At 39.9% G+C, this 15,436-nt stretch overlaps 2 protein-coding genes across 2 annotated transcripts in view; one reads left to right on the top strand and one right to left on the bottom strand.

Moving 5' to 3' along the window:
* Positions 1-6,553, top strand: part of znrf2b (zinc and ring finger 2b) — a 181,020-nt gene extending 174,467 nt beyond the window's left edge. Inside the window, exon 5 of the mRNA XM_063069784.1 lies at positions 3,386-6,553. The gene's annotated coding sequence lies outside the window, so the exon portion shown is untranslated. The remainder of the gene's footprint in view (positions 1-3,385) is intronic.
* Positions 6,554-6,796: 243 nt separating this feature from the next.
* The window catches only part of LOC134357962 (nucleotide-binding oligomerization domain-containing protein 1-like), a 33,356-nt gene continuing 24,716 nt past the window's right edge, over positions 6,797-15,436 (bottom strand). The window contains exon 11 of the mRNA XM_063069783.1: positions 6,797-12,436. Coding sequence (XP_062925853.1) covers positions 12,367-12,436 — 70 coding nt within the window. The 3' untranslated portion in view covers positions 6,797-12,366. The remainder of the gene's footprint in view (positions 12,437-15,436) is intronic.

Raw genomic sequence — 15,436 nt, 5'->3', positions numbered from 1 at the left:
TGGGTACAATTGATTTGGCATTTGTCATTTATCAGGGAGGGAACGAATGGACTCCTATTTTGGTTGAAACATTTGCTTCTGTGTAATGTCCTAACCTGTTCTACTATTTTTGCTTCAGGTGTTTGACTTTATTTCTCCAGTAAATCTTGTTTACTAATGGGTATGTCACATGATAGTGTTATAGAATTATACAGCACAACCAGACCCTTTGACACACCATATCTAAGGTAACTCATCATGTACCTATTGATTCCAGTTTCATTTACTAGCACCTGGTCAATAGCTCTCTTGCCTTGGAGACTAAGATCTTGCCCAGATGCTTCTTAAATATTGTATCTGCTTCCACCATTTTCTATTTTTTTTTACAAAACTACAAAGGTTTAATCAGACAAAAGTGCATGAAGTACACACATCAAGTATTTACAAGACAGTGAACAAATTCAACTTAAAATATGATTATTGCTATCTATTAAACAGACAATTCCCTGGGGGGACCCAACATTTCTGGAAATCCCTCCACTGTGTCCATGGTGACCGTATGCTCCCTCTCCAAGGACATCCGGGTACAAACGTATCCCTGAAAGAGGGGCTCACCTGTTATTCCCAGGCAGTCTCCTACCCAAGGACTTACTAGGCCTGAGGCTACTTGGGTTCTGAGATAGGGCTTTCCAGGCTAGTATGGCCATAAGCTATCCACCACTTTCTCAGGCAGCACATTGCACATATCAACTGCACTCTAGGATAAAATGAATTATTCAGGTCCCCCATTTTCCTTTCAAAATCTCTTACTCTTTATCTTAAATTTATGCCCTCTGGTCTTTGATCCCTCTGCCGTGAGGAAAAGTTTTTTACTACCTACCCTGTCTACGCTTCATAATTTTGTATGCCTCAAAATCTCCGACTCCCCCTCAGCCTGCTCTGCTCCAAGGTAAACAAACGCAACCTATCCAATTTGTTATCAAAACTGCAATATTCCATCTTGAGCAACACCCTGCTGAACCTCCAGTGCGTACTCTGTGGTGCAACCTATTGTGTACGATGTGGCAACCAGAACTGCACTCACTATTCCAACCGTAACCTCTCCAGTGTTTTATACGGTAATACCAACGTCTCCTCATTCTTATATTCTATGTACTGGACATTTGTCTTCTTCACTACTTTTTCCAACTATGCAGCCAACCTCATGGTCCACCTAGGTCCGTTGGTTCTCAATAGTCTCTAGGGAAGTATGGTTCATTGTGCATACTTACCCTTATGTGACCTATAATGCATCACCTCACACTTATTAGGATTGAATTTCATCTGCCATTGCTCTGTGCAATTCACCAGATGATCAATACCATTCTGCTGCCTTAAGGTGACCTTCCTCACTTTCAACACCAATCAACAAAGTTCATGTGATCTGAAAACTTACTGATCTTATTCCTTACATTGACATCAAATACTTTTTTTCCCTGCACAGTTAATGTGATTATATTAAATTTGTTTCCCATTTCATTTCTTGGAACACTTTGATTGTAACTAAAAAAAAATTACAAAATATGAAATGAATCATTCGGTCCCAAAGCCTGTTTGTATAGGAGGTGTGGTAGTGATGGATACTGGGCCCATTGTGGCTTTTTTATGTTAATGCAGTATACAGATACTGATTTGGAGCTATGATAGCCATTGTGGTAATCATTATGATAGACAGCATGACTACCTCTACAAATTACTTTTACAGTACGGCAGGAACTCATTTATCTAATAATGCTTTTCCTGCTAACTGAATGTTATCCAATTTGTCCAATGACCTGTGCACACCAAGTGCAGGAGGAACTCAGCAGGCGAGGCAGCATATATAGAGAGAAATGTCAGTGTTTCAGGCCAAGAACCTTCATCAGTCCCGTTTACGTCCCTCCGAAGATGCTGCCTGGCCTGCTTTCTTCCATCATTTGGCATACGTCGCTTAAGATTTCCAGCATCTTCTTGTGTCATCCAATGGCCCTACAGTTATCTGATATATGTACGTGCCCTCATTCAATACAGGAAGTCTATTTATATGTAAGGGAGAAAGAGGTATGGGTATGGTTTGATAAAGGACATTTGACTAATGTTCATATGGATGACAAACGGGTTTGATTAGTTGGGCTTCTTCTATGTTGTATATATTATTTATATATATTAATATATTGTATATATTATTCTGTCTTTGCAGTTTCTCTTTTAAAAATATGGGTTGGTACTGACATTGCTAATGAGCAATGACCACAGATGTTATTTATATGTCATCAGTCCGATTGGCTTAAGGCAATGAGCTGTAAAGTGCATTAGGTTGAACCACCATTTGTTTCAGAGCCAACTCTGGAGTCTAACCTTTTAAAAAGTGATGTCTAAAAACACACAAAAATTGTCTTTTAGAACATAGGACAGTACAACACAATAATGTTCCTTGGTCCACAATGTTGTGCTGACCTTCTAACCTACTCCAAGGTCAACCTAACTCTTCACACCTGCATAGCCTTCCATTTTTCTTTCATCCATGTGCCTATCTAAGAGTCCCTTAAATGTCCCGAATCTATCTGCTTCTACCACCACTCCATGGCAGCATATTCCACCGACCTCTGTGTATTTAAAAAAAAACACCTCTGATATCCTCCCTATACTTTCCTCCAATCACTTTAAAATTATATCCTCTCGTATTAGCCATTTCCACTCTGGGAAAAAGTTTCTCGCTATCCACTCTATGTCTCTTATCATCATATACACCTTTGTCAATTCTCGTCACATCCTCCTTCACTCCAAAAGAAAAGTCCTAGTTCACTCCTGATAGATTTTCTCTGCACCTTCCAAAGTTTCCACATTCTTCCTATAATGAGGCGATCAGAACAGAACACAATATTCCAAGTGTGGTCTAACCAGGGTTTTACAGATCTGCAACATTACCTTGTGGCTCTTGAACTCAATCCCCTGAAAGCCAACACACCATATGCCTTTTTAACCACCCTATCAACTTGCATGGCAACTTTGAGAGGTCTATGAACATGGACCCAAAGATCCCAATGATCATCCACTCTGCTAAGAATCCTGCCATTAATCCTGTACTCTGCCTTCAAGTTCAACCTTCCAGAGTGTATCACTTCACACTTTTCTGGGTTGAACTCTGTCTGCCATTTCTTAGCTCAGCTCGTATCTGTCAACATCATTTTAACCTACAACAGTTTCTTACACTACCCACAACACTGCCAAACTTCATGTCAACTGCAAACTTACAATCTTTTATCTTATATATTCACTCTGTTTCTTGTTCAAGGTGGGAATGGTGATGAAATCTATCTCAATTTTCTGTATGGAATGTCAGAAGTGCTAAGGAATGTTAAATTCACTGTTGTTGCTCTGTCATCAGGTTTTTCTGCCACTTCTGTAAATGGAACAAACAGTTCCAATAAACAGAGGCTGCGATTGAATTCCGAAAAGGTGAGGAAATGCTTAACGGAATGATGATCATTGCCGCTTTCTTGGATTGCTGAATAAGAAAACTTACCTTCTCCTCTTTAAACATGGCGACTACCGGTTCAGTGACGCCACACCTCTCATCTTTTCTGGATTATGTTTCAAAATGCCTGTCGGTAGGCTTTCTTGTCATTTGGACATTTTGTGCCACAGATATGTGAAAGACACACAACAATTAAACAAATTTTCTTTATACAGCTGATGTTTAATTGTTTGGTAATTAGTTTGTGCCTTTGACATTTTTAAAAACCAGTTAATTTGTTTGTAATTAATTGTTTTTGGTACATATATTTGCACTAATTGTGCTGCGATAGCCATTTGTGAGAGATGAGTGAATGAGTCACATTTGATCTTTCTAAAAACAAACTGAGTAGGATTATCAGTATCGTAGGATGCAACTTGACTTTCAACCTATCTCACACAAACACTCAAAGGAACTTCATTGAAGGTACCAGCGAGCAATGGCATTCCTCCCAAGTTTCAGATGGCACTTGGAAAAGCTACAACTGAAAATGTGAATTTAAAGATTATTGGCACTTTGTTCACATGTTTATACATGGGAAGAATGTCAGAATGGATTTCATTTCCTCAACCATGAGAGGATATTTACTATAACTCAGTGAATGAGCCTATGTTCTTCTGGAGATCTGGAACTCTTTAGTATTGGATGGCCTTCCAAAGACAGTGATGCAATGGGGTAGTGTAAATCCATTGGAACAGAATATATCTTCTGTCTGTTTTGGAATTGTAACAGCAATGCATTGACCAATCAGCCTGAGGAATCCTCGACATGGCGCCCAATGAATGAGGGCACAATGGAACATTGACCGCTTTCGGGCACTCTTTCTCAGAGATGGATTCAGCAGAAAATGCTAATATTGCATTAGTAGAGCAAAGGACTGAAGTTAAGACAAGTTGCTTGAGAAGCTGTTTCCCAAAATATGAACACTCATAGGAACAGAGTGCCAAAAGTAGGGAGGGGGTCAAATGACCTCCTCCTACTTGCCACAAAAGAGAAAAAAAAATGTATGCTTACAGGTATACCAGCACCTCTCCTTGGTACCTAGCTACCACAAAGTCTTGCAGTAAAAAAAAAAGAGCTATTTTAATTGGTAGCAGCTAATAATGTTATAAAAATCTTGTAAACTTTGCTCCACTGTTAGGAGTGACCCTATCTCACCTCTGGGAGGAATAAGAGATGTTATCACAAAAATACAAGCAAATCAATGTTTAAAAAATCAATAAATTGTTAATATGTAAAAACAAAAAAAATTACTCTGTGCCTGCTTTGAGAAAAAGGTTATACAGAACTGAAAATGAGCCGCTGAATATTTTGAATTTTTTTTGTGATTTTTAAATCTCAGTGCGTTTATAGAAAAAAATGCTTAAATCTGAAAGCTAACTGGTTAATAAAATGGACTTAAATTCTAAGCAGAGGTTGTTTAGTCGAGTTGTGTAATTAAAGATATTTGTATTTATATGCTGCATTTCAAACTTTGTTTTACAGGTAATGTGGTGCTGCAGAAGTATTATCACTGTTGTTGAAAAACCTAGTGATCAGTTTTGCACACAGCAAGCTCCCACCAATATAAATGTGAATATGAAACAATTTGATATGTTTTAGTTAAGTAATGTTGGTTGCAGAATATTGGGCCTTGGTTATATCACCAGACCAACATTGCAAAGGCAGTATCTGGGAACATATATTTCAACCTCACTTTGGCATCTGGAATGGTAACCATGAATTGCTAGATCGTCGTAACACCCCCCTGGTTCAATTCCTTATAGAGAATGACATATGCTATCATGACCTGATCAGGCTAGTAGGTGACTTTAACCTTGCTCTTAACTACTCCCTGATATGCTCTTGCATACAGCTCAGCTCAAGGACAAGGAGGAATGGTCAATATATGATGGGGCTTGTCACCAATGTCCACAACACACAAATGATTCCATCTATATGAAGTGGTTCTGATCACAATTGTTCTAAAATAGGTTTAGTGTGTGGAAGAGGACTGAGACCAGGATGAACGATATGGAGCCAGCATAATCTCGGGCAGTATCTGTGCAGGTGGCAAAATTCAGCTTCGTTTCAGTACATGTTCAATTCAATTCAGCAAGCAAGTATTAGGACAAAAACCATCAGGCCACACCCTCCATTTTCTAGTGAGATTAAAAAAATAGCTCCACCTATAACTTTCAGGAGCCCTTTTGAATTTTTCTGAATTACAGTGGTGCAGCAGACCACAATCAACAAAGGATAAATCGAAGTAAGCAGTTTTCTCGAGACCTCGCGTGGCAGGAATCATACACTGCTTTGCCTCAAATTCTTAGTGTACAGTGGGAGTTCTGGTATCACATCAGTAATTCCCCTTGGATAGGAGTCTAATGGAATAACAACTCAAGGCTGTGTGTATCCTTTTTCTGTCCTCTCTAGAGCCTTAAGCCATCGGTTGTTGCTAAAACTGTTCCTTGTGTTTGATTGCTATTAAATTCGGAGCTGGAATTTACACAAGGTCAGTCCTGTCTCTATCCATTAATTGACACTTTTTTCGGTGATTCCAAACTGGTTTGGCTGGTTTCTGTGGTAGGTGCTTTAGCTAAGCAAAAGACAAGTTTAAGCTAACAAGTGTCAATGTTTAATGTTTTCTAATCCAGCAAAGTGTTATGAAAGAAGAGTGGACTGGGCAGAATTTAGAACTCAGAACAGTATGGGCCTTTTGGCCCATGATGTTGTGCCAACCTGGTAACCTTCTCCAAGATCAGTCGAACCACTCGCCCCTTAGATAGCCACGTGGGTGGATGAAAGAAAATGGAGGTCTATCTTAGAGTCTCTTAAAAATCACTAATGTATTTGACTCTACCACCCCAGCAGCATGTTCCATGGACACACCACTCTCTGTCTGAGAAAAACATAACCCCTCTATTTTCCTACAGTCACCTTAAAATTATGCCCCACACACAAAATGCTGGTGGAACGCAGCAGACCAGGCAGCATCTATAGGAAGAGGTATAGTCGACGTTTTGGGCCGAGACCCTTCGTCAGGACTAACTGAAAGAAGAGATAGTAAAAGATTTGAAAGTGAGAGGGGGAGGGGGAGATCTGAAATGATAGGAGAAGACAGGAGGAGAAGGGATAGAGCTAAGAGCTGGAAAGTTGATTGGCAAAAGGGATACAAGGCTGGAGAAGGGAGCGGATCGTGGGACGGAAGGCCTAGGGAGAAAGAAAGGGGGAGGGGCACACCAGAGGAAGCTGGAGAGCAGGCAAGGAGTTACTGTGAGAGGGATAGAGAGAGAAAAAAGAGAGGAAAAAATAATTAATAAATAAATCAATCACTCAATCAATCAATCAATAAATAAGGGATGGGGTAAGAAGGGGAGGAGGGGCATTAACAGAAGTTAGAGAGATCAATGTTCATGCCATCAGGTTGGAGGCTACCTGCACCTTATATTCCCCTTTTTTCCCTCTTTTTTTTTCCCTCTCTTTTTTTCTCCCTCTCTTTTTCTCTCTCTCTGTCCCTCTCACAATCACTCCTTGCCTGCTCTCCATCTTCCTCTGGTGTTCCCCTCCCATGACCCTCTCCCTTCTCCAGCTCTGTATCCCTTTTGCCAATCAACTTTCCAGCTCTTAGTTTCATCCCTCCCCCTCCTGTCTTTTCCTATCATTTCGGATCTCCCTCTCCCCCTTCCACTTTCAAATCTCTTACTATCTCTTCTTTCAGTTAGTCCTGATGAAGGGTCTCGGCCCGAAACATCGTTTTTGTGTGTGTTGCTTGTATTTCCAGCATCCGCAGATTTCCTCATGTTCGCGGTTTTAAAATTATGCCCTTTCATATTAGCCATTTCCACCCTGAGGAAAAAGTTGTTGGCTGTGTACTGTATCTATGCCTCTTATAACCCTCTATCAAGTCACCTCCTTCCCTCCAAAGGGAAAAGCTCTAGCTTGCCAAACCTTTCCTCATTAGACAAATTCCCTAATCCAGGCAGCATCCTGATAAGTCTCTTCTTCATCCTCTCTGAAGCTTCCAACTCTTCCCTATGATGAGGCAACCTGAACTGAATGCAATACTCCGTGTGGTCTAACCAGAATTCTTTAGAGCTGTAACATTACCTCGTGGCTCATAAACTCAATTCACCTACTAATGAAGGCCAACACCCCATAAACCTTCTTAACCACCATTTCAACTTATGTGGCTACTTTGAGAGATCTATGGACGTAGAGCTCAAAATCCCTCTGTTCCTCCACACTCCCGAGAATCCCTGCCAATAACTGTGTAATCTGCCATCTGCCCATTCTCAGCCCAGCTCTGCAGCCTATCAATGTCCCGTTGTAACTAATGAAAACCTTCTGCACTATCTACAATACCGCCCACCTTCGTGTCATCTGCAAACCCTTGCACTTCCCATCCCACGTCATTTATAAAAATCACAAAGTGCAGGGGTCCCTGAACCGATCTCCGTGGAGCACCACTGGTCATTGACCTCCAGGCAGAATACTGCCACCCTGTGCCAATTCTGAATCCAATTTGCACCGAGAGAAACAGTTACATTTCAAGTCAATGAACTTTCATTAGAAATGTTTTAATAGAAAGTCAAGGTCATTGGCCCAAAACACTAACTGTTTCACTTACCACTTCTACTGCCTGATCTGTTTAGTCTTTCAAGTTGGTGCAGTACTGTGCAATTCAACGTTGCAAATAAGAATGTATTAACTGAAAGGAAAGCAGAAGTAGATTTTTAAATAAATTTTGCTGGACATTTTGATAAGTTTTAGATGGACTTAATGACCTCTAAATGGCCTCTGAGCTTTCTCATTCAATAATTTTCTAAACAGTAGAGTGCAGTCAAACAGTTGTAGGTTGCAGTCATTGATGTTCTTTGATTTCTTTGACCTGTTCCTTGCCTTTACAACTTCCTTAAATCCTGGACTACATTTTCATGTTCCTCCAATTTAAACCATAATGGCTTACGTTTGTGTACTAATGTGCATGTATATACACTTCAGATTAGCAGCAATAAAGTAATATTATATTTACTACTTAGCACATTGATCTAAAATAAATGAGATACTATTTTGAATATTAAATTTATTACAATTGAAAAAATCTACTAATTTTTTCATTTTTATTATATTACAGAATAGATGACATAATACCAACATATGGTTAGAGTACAAAATATGGTTAGAGTGGAGAGATTGCTGAATATTGTGCAAAGGTTGCAGAGTTTTGCAAGAAACATAACGTAATAGTAGGTGATTTTAACTTTCCACATATTGACTGGGTCTCCCATACTGTTAAGGGATTAGATAGGATTGAGTTTGTCAAATATGTTCAGGAAGGTTTCCTTAATCAGTATATAGAAGTCCCACTGAGAGAGTGTGCAATACTTGATCTCCTATTCGGAATGAGACAGGGCAGTTGACAGAAGTTTGTGTAAGGGAACACTTTCTATCTAGTGATCGCAATGCCATTCGTTTCAAGGTAATTATGGAAAAGGATACGTCTGGTCCTTGGATTAAGGCTCTAAATTGAAGTAAGGACAATTTTGATGGTATCAGAAAGGTTCTGGCAAATGTGGATTGGGACAGGCTGTTTTCTGGCAAAGTTTAACTTGATAAGTGCAGGGCCTTCAACAGTGAAATTTTGAAAGTACAAAGCATTTATGTGCCAGTCAAAATAAAAGGCAAGGATAACAGACTTAGGGAACGTTAGGTTTTCAAGAGATATTGGGCCCTGGTTAAAAAAAGAAAAGGAGGTACACAGCAGGTGTAAACAGGTAAGAACAAATGAGGTACTGGAGTAAATAAAAATAAGAAAGAAATCAGCATGGCTGACAGAAAGCATGAAATTGCTCTAGCAGACAAGGTGAAGGAGAATCCTAAGGGATTCTACAGATATATTAAGAGCAAAAGGATTGCAAGGGACAAAATTGGTCCTCTGGAAGATAAGAATGGTAATCTGTGTGTAGTGCCAAAACAGATGGGGGAGATTTTAAATGGAGTTTTTGCATCTGTATTTACTCGGGAGACTGTCACAGTCTATAGAAATGAGGCAAAGTATAGCGAGGTCACGGATCCTATATTACAGAGGAGGGGGTGTTTCCTGTCTTGAGGCAAATTAAGGTGGACTAATTCCTAGGGCCTGACAAGGAGTTCTCTTGGATCCTGTGGGAGACAAGTGTAGAAATTGCAGGGGCCTTAGCAGAGACTATTAAAACAGCTATAGGCTCGGGTGAGGTACCAGAGGATTGGAGGATAGCCAATGTAGTTCTGTTGTTTAAAAAAGGTTCTAAGAATAAACCAATAAATTATAGGCTGATGAGTTTGACATCAGTGGTGGGTAAGTTACTGGGGGGAATTTTAAGGGACCAGATATATAATTATTTGGATAGACAGCAACTGATTAGGGATAGTCAGCGTGGCTTTGTATATAGTAGGTCATGTCTAACTAATCTTATAGATTTTTTCTGAGGAATTTACCAAGAAAGTTGATGAAAGCAAGGCGGTGGATGGTGTCTATGTAGACTTCAGCAAGGCATTTGACGATGTCCCACATTGGACATTGGTCAAGAAGATTCAATCACTTGGTGTTAAAGATGAGGTAAATTGGATTAGACATTGGCTTTGCAGGAGAAGGCAGAGAGTGGTAGAAGATGACTGCCTCTCTGACTGGAGGCTTGTGACTAGTGGAGTGCCACAGGGATCAGTGCTTGGTCTGTCATTGTTTGTCATTTATATCAATGATCTAGATGATAATGTGGTTAACTGAATGAGCAAATTTACAGATGACACTGATATTAGGGATGTAGTGGACAGTAAGGAAGGCTATCAAAGCTTGATCTGGACCAGCTGGAAAAATGGGCTGAAAAATGGCAGATGGAATTTAATGTAAGAGGTGTTGCCCTTTGAGACGACAAACCAGGAAGACATTGGTGAGGCCTAACGTGTGCAGTTTTAGTCACCTACTTACAGAAAAGATGTAAATAAGATTGAAAGAGTACAAAGAAAATTGACAAGGATGTTGTCTGGACTTGAGCATCTAAGTTATAGGGAGAGGCTGGGACTTTATTCCCCAGAACAGAAGATTGAGGGGACATTTGATAGAAGTACACAAAATTATGAGGGGTATAGATAGGGTAAATGCAAGCAGGCTTTTTCTACTGAGATTGGATGAGTGTTCAGCTAGAGGTCATGGGTTAAGGGCGAAAGGAGAAATGTTTAAGGAGAACATGAGGGGAAATTTCTTCACTCAGAGGGTGGTGAGAGTGTGCAATGAGTTGCCAGTGCAAGTGGTGGATGAGATTCGATTTTTAAAAAATGTTTGGATAGTTATATAGATGGAAGGGGTATGGAAGGCTACGGTCTTGGAGCAGGCTGGCAGTTTAAATGGTTCAGCATGGACTAGATGGGCCGAATGGCCTATTTCTGTACTGTAGTTTTCAATGGATCTATTACATCTGGCAGGGTGGTAGAATACAATAGTGTTCCACAGTATTTACTGAATAGTACCTGTAACTCTGTTTTCAGAAGTTTCCATCACTGGCATGAAACTAATTGCGTAATTATAGCATATTGATAATTAATATCATTACTTTCACAGCCTCAAAGTGAGTAGCTAAGTAAATATGAAATTGATCTGGGTGCAACTAACTCGTTGGATAAAGAGACTAAAGGAACTCAGATTGTCCTCCTTAGAACTGTTAAGGTTTAGGGAAAATGTGACTGAGGTACTAAACAAGTAGTATTTACTTTTAGTGACAAAAATGACACAAAGAAAGCAAAAAAAACCAGGAGCAACAAGGAAATACTTGCAGAAGTTTTAAAGGAAGTGGTGTTTGAAAAATCTTTCGAAAGACGAAGTAGAAAGTAAAATTTTGAAGGACTCGTTTTTGCCATGACTACATCGGTAGCCTCTGGGTGCTCCAGTTCCCTCCCACATTCCAAAGACACACGGGTTCGAAGGTTAATTGGTCAGGTGGGTGTAATTAGGTGGCGTAGGCTCACTGGGCCAGAAAAGCCTGTTACTGAGTTGCGTCTGTAAAACAAAATGTTGAGAGAGCTGTGCACTGGGGCAAAATGATAATGGAGCAATTGACTTTATTTTCTGCTGTATTATTATTTTAATAACAATGCAAGGTGCTACAGCCATATAACTTCAGCCTCTTTGCCTGACATTGTGTTTGTACATATGTAAAGTATACCTTTCAATCATGGCTCCAAAGTACTTGTGTTTTAACATGACTAGAAGAGAAATTATCCATCCAAGACAGAAAAAATTCTCCATGCACAAGAGACTACTAGCTTGTTTTTAATCTTCATGGCCATTATCAGATTCAAATCTGTTCTAAAGCCTTCTTAGATAAAGAGTCATTTCTTCTATTAACATCTTGCTAACATGAGAAGTTTATTCTAATGTAATTTGATGAGCTCTCCCTGGTACTCTAGGGACTGTTGGTGTAGTCTTGGTCTCAACCAGGTGCTCATCTGGAATTCAGCACCGAAGGAAGATAAGAATATAACTAACTTCAGGTAATGCTTGAACACATTGAAGAAAGTAAACATTTCTTTACTAATACAGATCATCAATAGCATTTTACACTTCATAAGCATTGAACTGACTGCAATTCCTGCTTAATGGAAGAAATGCAGTGGCCAATCTTCACAAAGCTACTGTAAAATGTTGATTATTTTTCAGCTCATCCTTGAAATAATATCCAAGAAGGCAGAAGCAGTCTTGGTTAATCTATCAATTAAATGAGATTATGTCCCACAAAGCAGCACACATCCATCTCGAATATACGCCTGAGTTTCTGGTGATGGGCTTGAACCAATGAGTTTCTGATTCAGAGGTGAGAACAGTTTCCAAGCACTGTTTAGATGACAATGCGTTTTTCTTCCGTAAGGTGCTGGACATCATCTGGCAGAATTTGATTATCCTTTAGACTGGAGAGGAAACAACACAGTATTTCAGAATTATTAGTTACTTTACTCATAAATCAAAAACTTGAGAAGCTAGTCATTGTCACACCCAAATGAACCTCACTATCATTCAAACTGCCTTTCTGAGGACTTAATTTTGGTTTGAAATGCTGTTGTTTGCTTCAATTGTTTGCATGACTTGTATTTTTTTCTCTTGCACATCGTGTTGGTCTTTTATTTATTTCTTTATTCTTTTTTTTCTTTAATTGGGTTCTTTTGGGGTCCTTGCTTTGCAGTTACCTGCGAGCAAGCAAATCTCAAGTTTGTGTTTTATACATGCCTTAATAAATGAATTTTGAATTTAGGAGCATATGAGGTATTTCCCTTTTTTTCAATAGAAATGCTCATAATATACTGTAATGTGCAATAGCATTTAGTGAATACTGTTCTAATTATATCCTCCCAAATGGCTGACCTGTGAGTTTGCACCTCCGGCAGGTCCAACTACAGCCAATTCAGGAAACCTCTGGGAAAGGCTGGGTCTAATTGAATCATTTTTATTAGCAACGTGTATTATTTGTTCTTGCTCTTGTAGACTGTAAAGCTTCCAGTGAACATCAAGCTCACTGCTTTAAAGGGATTGTTGCTGTTGAGTGCCGTTAAGTCATTGTCGACTCATGACAACCTGATGGGTAGTGTAATTGTCCGTAGGGTTTTCATGGCAAGATACAGAAGTAGATTGCAAGGCTTTTCTTCGGCGGAGATATTGCTGCTGCCCAGGTTGGGGTGAGTAGCAGTTCCAGTTATCATGATCAGCTAGTGCTGTACTCAGAAACAAGCGAAGAAGGACAATGAACGCCAAGGAGTTCGGGGAAGGGAAGAGTAATGGCCCGAAACATATCTACATTATAAAAGAAGAGGTGTTGGTGGTCTTGAAATACATAAAGGCAGATAAATCCTCAGGGCCTGACTAGATCCATCCATGCTGTTGGGGAAAGCAAGGGCAGAGATTTACCCTTACAGAGACTTTTGTGTCTTTGTTTGCTATTGGTGAGGTATCAAAAGACTGGTGAGTGGCCAATCTTGTGCCTTTGTTCAAGAAAGGATGCGAGGACAAGCCAGGGAGCTACAAACTGGAGAGCTAATCATCAGTCATAGGAAAGTGACTGGAAGGGACTTTGAGACTCGGGATCTATGTAGAGTTGGAAAGTCAAGGGAGTGTTTAGGAATAGCCTGGCTTTCTGCATAGGAAATCATTTTTTTGAAGAGGAGACAAACAGGATTGATGAGAGCAGAATGATAGGTGTTGGCTATGTGGAATTTAGCAGGGCCTTTTAGCAAGGTCCGCCATGTTAATCTGGCCTGAAAGGCTAGACCATGGAGAGTAATAAATTGCAAACAAAATTGGCTTAGTGGTAGGCGACAGTGCTAGTGGACAGAGAGTGGTAGTGGAGGGTTGTTTTCCAAAGTGAAGGCCTGTGACCTCAAGGACCTGTAGTGTGTCCCTTGGTGTTTGTCATTTTTTATTAATGATTAGGATGACATGATTAATAAGTCTGCAGGTGGCACAGAAATTAGTGGTGCAGTGGACAATGAAGAAGGTCATCTAATTTGCACAAGAGCTAGATCAGAAAGTGGGCCAAGGAATGTAACTGAGAAATGTGAAATGATGCATTCTGGGAAATCAAACCAGGTCAGCAGATACAGAGTGAATGGAAGGGCTCTGAAGAATGTTATCAAACAGAGAGACATAAGGCATGAGTATATAGTTCCCTGAAAACAGCAGCACGGACAGACAGGGTGCAGGGTGGTGAAGAGGGCATGTAGCATGCTTACCTTCGTTAATCAGTCATCCAGGAGATGGGCCATTGTGTTCAGCCATACAAGTCATTAGTGAGACCACACTTGAAGTGTTATGTGCAGTTCTGATGACCAGACAATAGGATGGATGAGATTAAGCTAAAGTGGGTGCAGAAGTGATTCACAAGGATGTTGGTGCTGGACTGGAAAACTTGAGTTAGAAAGAAAGATTGGGCAGGGTTTTACCCTGAATGTAGGAGGCTGAGTTTATGGAGTGACCTCATGGAGATGCATAAAATCATGCGGGGCAATAGAAGGGGTATGTAGTTGGTATTTGCCCCTCATGCTAGAGAATTTAAAAGGAATGGGGATAGTTAGAAGGTGAGAGTGGGAGGAAAGATTTAAAGGGGATCTAAGGAGCATGATTTTCCACACAGGAGGGTGGTGGGCATGTGGAACAAGCTGCCAGAGAAAGTCACCATTTACAATATTTAAAAGACATTTAGACAGATATGTGGATAGGAACGGTTTAGAAGGATATTGGCCAAATGTATGCAAATTGGACTACTCTGGAAGGCACCTTGGTTTTCATTTACGGGTTAGACTCAAGGACCTGTTCTCATATTGTATAAATTAACACTCCATGACTCATTGTTTTGTAGAGTCCAGGAAGTGAAAATTAATTCCCCTGCTGGATGCTACAAGCAGTCTTGCAAAATCTTTATTTTTAATATGCTGCCTTCTTCATTCTTTGCATTATTTCTAATGATTTATGGAATACAGTGGATTCTAGTTAATTAGGCCATCGGTTAATCGGGCAGCCATTATCTGGGACAACTCTTCAAGAACAAAGACTAATTGAAAAAGTAGACATGAGATTGTTGCCGAACAGTTTCTAGCTAGCATCAGTCACATGCACTTGTGTGGCAGTTAGACACTACGCTGCGCTTAGAGTGAACAGTTTTTAAAAAAATCCGGACTTTTGGCAAGATGTCATGAAAAGATTTGACACTAGGCAAAAAAAAACTATGCTGATTTTGTTCAAAAAAACACAGCAGCATACACAGGATGAATTCCTCCATCGATAACTACTAGGAATTAATTCACAGTTTTATAGCACTGTACTGTAGAAGTGTTGGTAGTGTTCTAATTTGTTCGATATTCAATTTATATACATAACTTGTTACTCAGTTAAACAGTAGTTTGTCTTTCTTTATACCTTTT

The sequence above is a fragment of the Mobula hypostoma genome, chromosome 17, assembly GCF_963921235.1.
Source record: "Mobula hypostoma chromosome 17, sMobHyp1.1, whole genome shotgun sequence".
Taxonomy (NCBI): domain Eukaryota; kingdom Metazoa; phylum Chordata; class Chondrichthyes; order Myliobatiformes; family Myliobatidae; genus Mobula; species Mobula hypostoma.
The sequence above is the reverse complement of the archived record's forward strand: the minus strand, read 5'-3'. Positions and strand labels throughout refer to the sequence as shown.